We start from the raw sequence: 2336 nt of genomic DNA, 5'->3' as shown, positions 1-2336 counted from the left end.
GAGGCTTATTAAGCTTCCCTATGAACGAAAGCTTAAACCTCAGCGAGACTCGAAGCTTAACCTAAAAGTTATCGTTCTTCATTTCAAAAAAAAAGATGCAAATTGTTTACAAATAAAGATTCGAAAATTCTAAACAGCTTGTGGAAAAAAAGTGTTAATTTTTTTAGAAATTGTAAAATTGCAAGAAAATCAGTTGTAGCAGAAGAAGAGAGAGAGGAATAAATAGTTATATACTGAGAATGGCAACTATAGAAAATGGAAAATATGACTACAATGTCATCACCCTGAATATCCGTATCCATTTGATTTTCCATTTCGATATCCATTCTTCTTTCCATTCCCATTGGAGTAGCCGTTTCCGTTGGCAGCTCCATTCCTTTTGGTGTAGCCATTTCCGTTGCCGTTGATAACACCATTACCATTGGTGTAGCCATTTCCGTTGCCATTGGTGTAGCCATTCCCATTGCCATTTCCATTGCCATTGGTGTAGCCATTTCCATTGCCATTGGTGTAACCATTTCCGTTGCCATTGGTGTAGCCATTTCCGTTGCCATTTCCATTGCCATTGGTGTAACCATTACCGTTGCCATTGGTGTAACCATTTCCATTGCCATTGGTGTAACCATTTCCGTTGCCATTTCCATTGCCATTGGTGTAAGCATTTCCATTACCATTAATAGCACCATTACCATTGGTGTAGCCATTTCCATTGACAGCACCATTACCGTTGCTGTAGCCATTTCCATTACCATTAATAGCACCATTACCATTGGTGTAGCCATTTCCATTGACAGCACCATTACCATTGATGTAGCCATTTCCATTGACAGCACCATTACCATTGGTGTAGCCATTTCCATTGACAGCACCATTACCATTGGTGTAACCATTTCCATTGACAGCACCATTACCGTTGCTGTAGCCATTTCCATTACCATTAATAGCACCATTACCATTGGTGTAGCCATTTCCATTGACCGCACCATTACTATTGGTGTAGCCATTTCCATTACCGTTGGTGTAGCCATTTCCATTGACAGCACCATTACCATTGGTGTAGCCATTTCCATTGCTATTAATGGCACCATTACCATTAACGTTGGTGTAGCCATTTCCATTGGCAACGGCAACTCCATTACCATTTCCATTGGCACCCCCATTGCCATTGCCATTGACTCTGCCAATGTCAGCGTTGAGGCCGAAGAACTGAGGCGAGCTGGAGCAGTCGACGTTGTAATACCAATCACACACGAAGAACTGCTGGTGGAAGATGGTCCCGTTGGGGCACAGGAAGGAGTCCAGTCTCCCGTCCGCCTGGCAGATGTGGAACACCTGCGGAGGATCATTTATTATTATTCGAAGGAGGAGATTGACCAGATCAATGAGTCAAAAACGACTCTTATAGAGCTGGGCTGATTAAATTCAAAGGGAAAAATATTTATATTAAAACTAAATAAAAGGGTAAAATAAGACATTAAGTACGAGTATATGGATGAAAAAATACATGAATTATAAGGTAAAAATCTGCGATGAACTGAATTTACATCTTACACACAGACCTGTTTATTAAACAGTTAGAATTCTAAAAACAGGAATTCTCAGATTCCTATAAAAAGCCAATAAAGCTTTTCTCATCAAAACATAAATCTCTCTCTTTTGAAACCTTTACAGTTGCTAAAAATATTTTTAATATTTAAAATCCAATCACACTCATTGCACTCGGGAACTGGTTCACGAGATGAGCATATCAAACCCATATGAAATCTTAGTAAAATTACTCAAGTCCTCCTTTCTATTTGTACTGAAGATTCCCACAGCGAAACAATGAGATTAATAAGGAACTTAATAGGACTTGCTCTACTCTCAAGTCATGTCTACCTCATTTCCTGTTTTTTATCATCTCCCGTCTTAGGAGGAAAAGGTTATCTCATACCCTTTAGGTCTAACCTGTCTTACTTTCCAAGGAGGTTTTTTTCGTTTTTTGAAGGATGCTGTTGTAATGTATGTTCCTACAATAGCCTTTACTATTTGAAGAATGTTATTCTACCTATCTGTCTTTGTCTTTGGAAGTATGTTATGCAATTGGTATTCTTTGTATTATGGACTTTTATTCTGAATGATCTTAATTCTACTGTTCTTCCTTGGTCTAGCCCTTCTGAAGAATACTATTTTACTTTTCTTCAAAGGAAAGTCTAGCCTTTGGAAGCTATTCTTTCGTCAAGTCAAAATTTCTAGTACATTTTAGCCAAACAATTATAAAAAAAGATGAAGAGTTCACATAACTATCGTACATACTAATAAGTATAATACTGATCACCCTAACAAACAAAAGGGCC

General features: G+C 38.2%; 1 protein-coding gene across 1 annotated transcript in view; it reads right to left on the bottom strand.

The window, feature by feature from the left end:
- Window positions 1–217: 217 nt before the first annotated feature.
- Window positions 218–2336, bottom strand: part of LOC137656493 (uncharacterized) — a 10356-nt gene continuing 8237 nt past the window's right edge. The window contains exon 4 of the mRNA XM_068390668.1: window positions 218–1332. Within this exon, the coding sequence (XP_068246769.1) occupies window positions 280–1332 (1053 nt within the window). The 3' untranslated portion in view covers window positions 218–279. The remainder of the gene's footprint in view (window positions 1333–2336) is intronic.

The sequence above is a fragment of the Palaemon carinicauda genome, chromosome 17 (assembly GCF_036898095.1).
Source record: "Palaemon carinicauda isolate YSFRI2023 chromosome 17, ASM3689809v2, whole genome shotgun sequence".
Taxonomy (NCBI): domain Eukaryota; kingdom Metazoa; phylum Arthropoda; class Malacostraca; order Decapoda; family Palaemonidae; genus Palaemon; species Palaemon carinicauda.
Note: the sequence above shows the minus strand (reverse complement) of the source record. Positions and strands in the feature narration are given on the sequence as shown.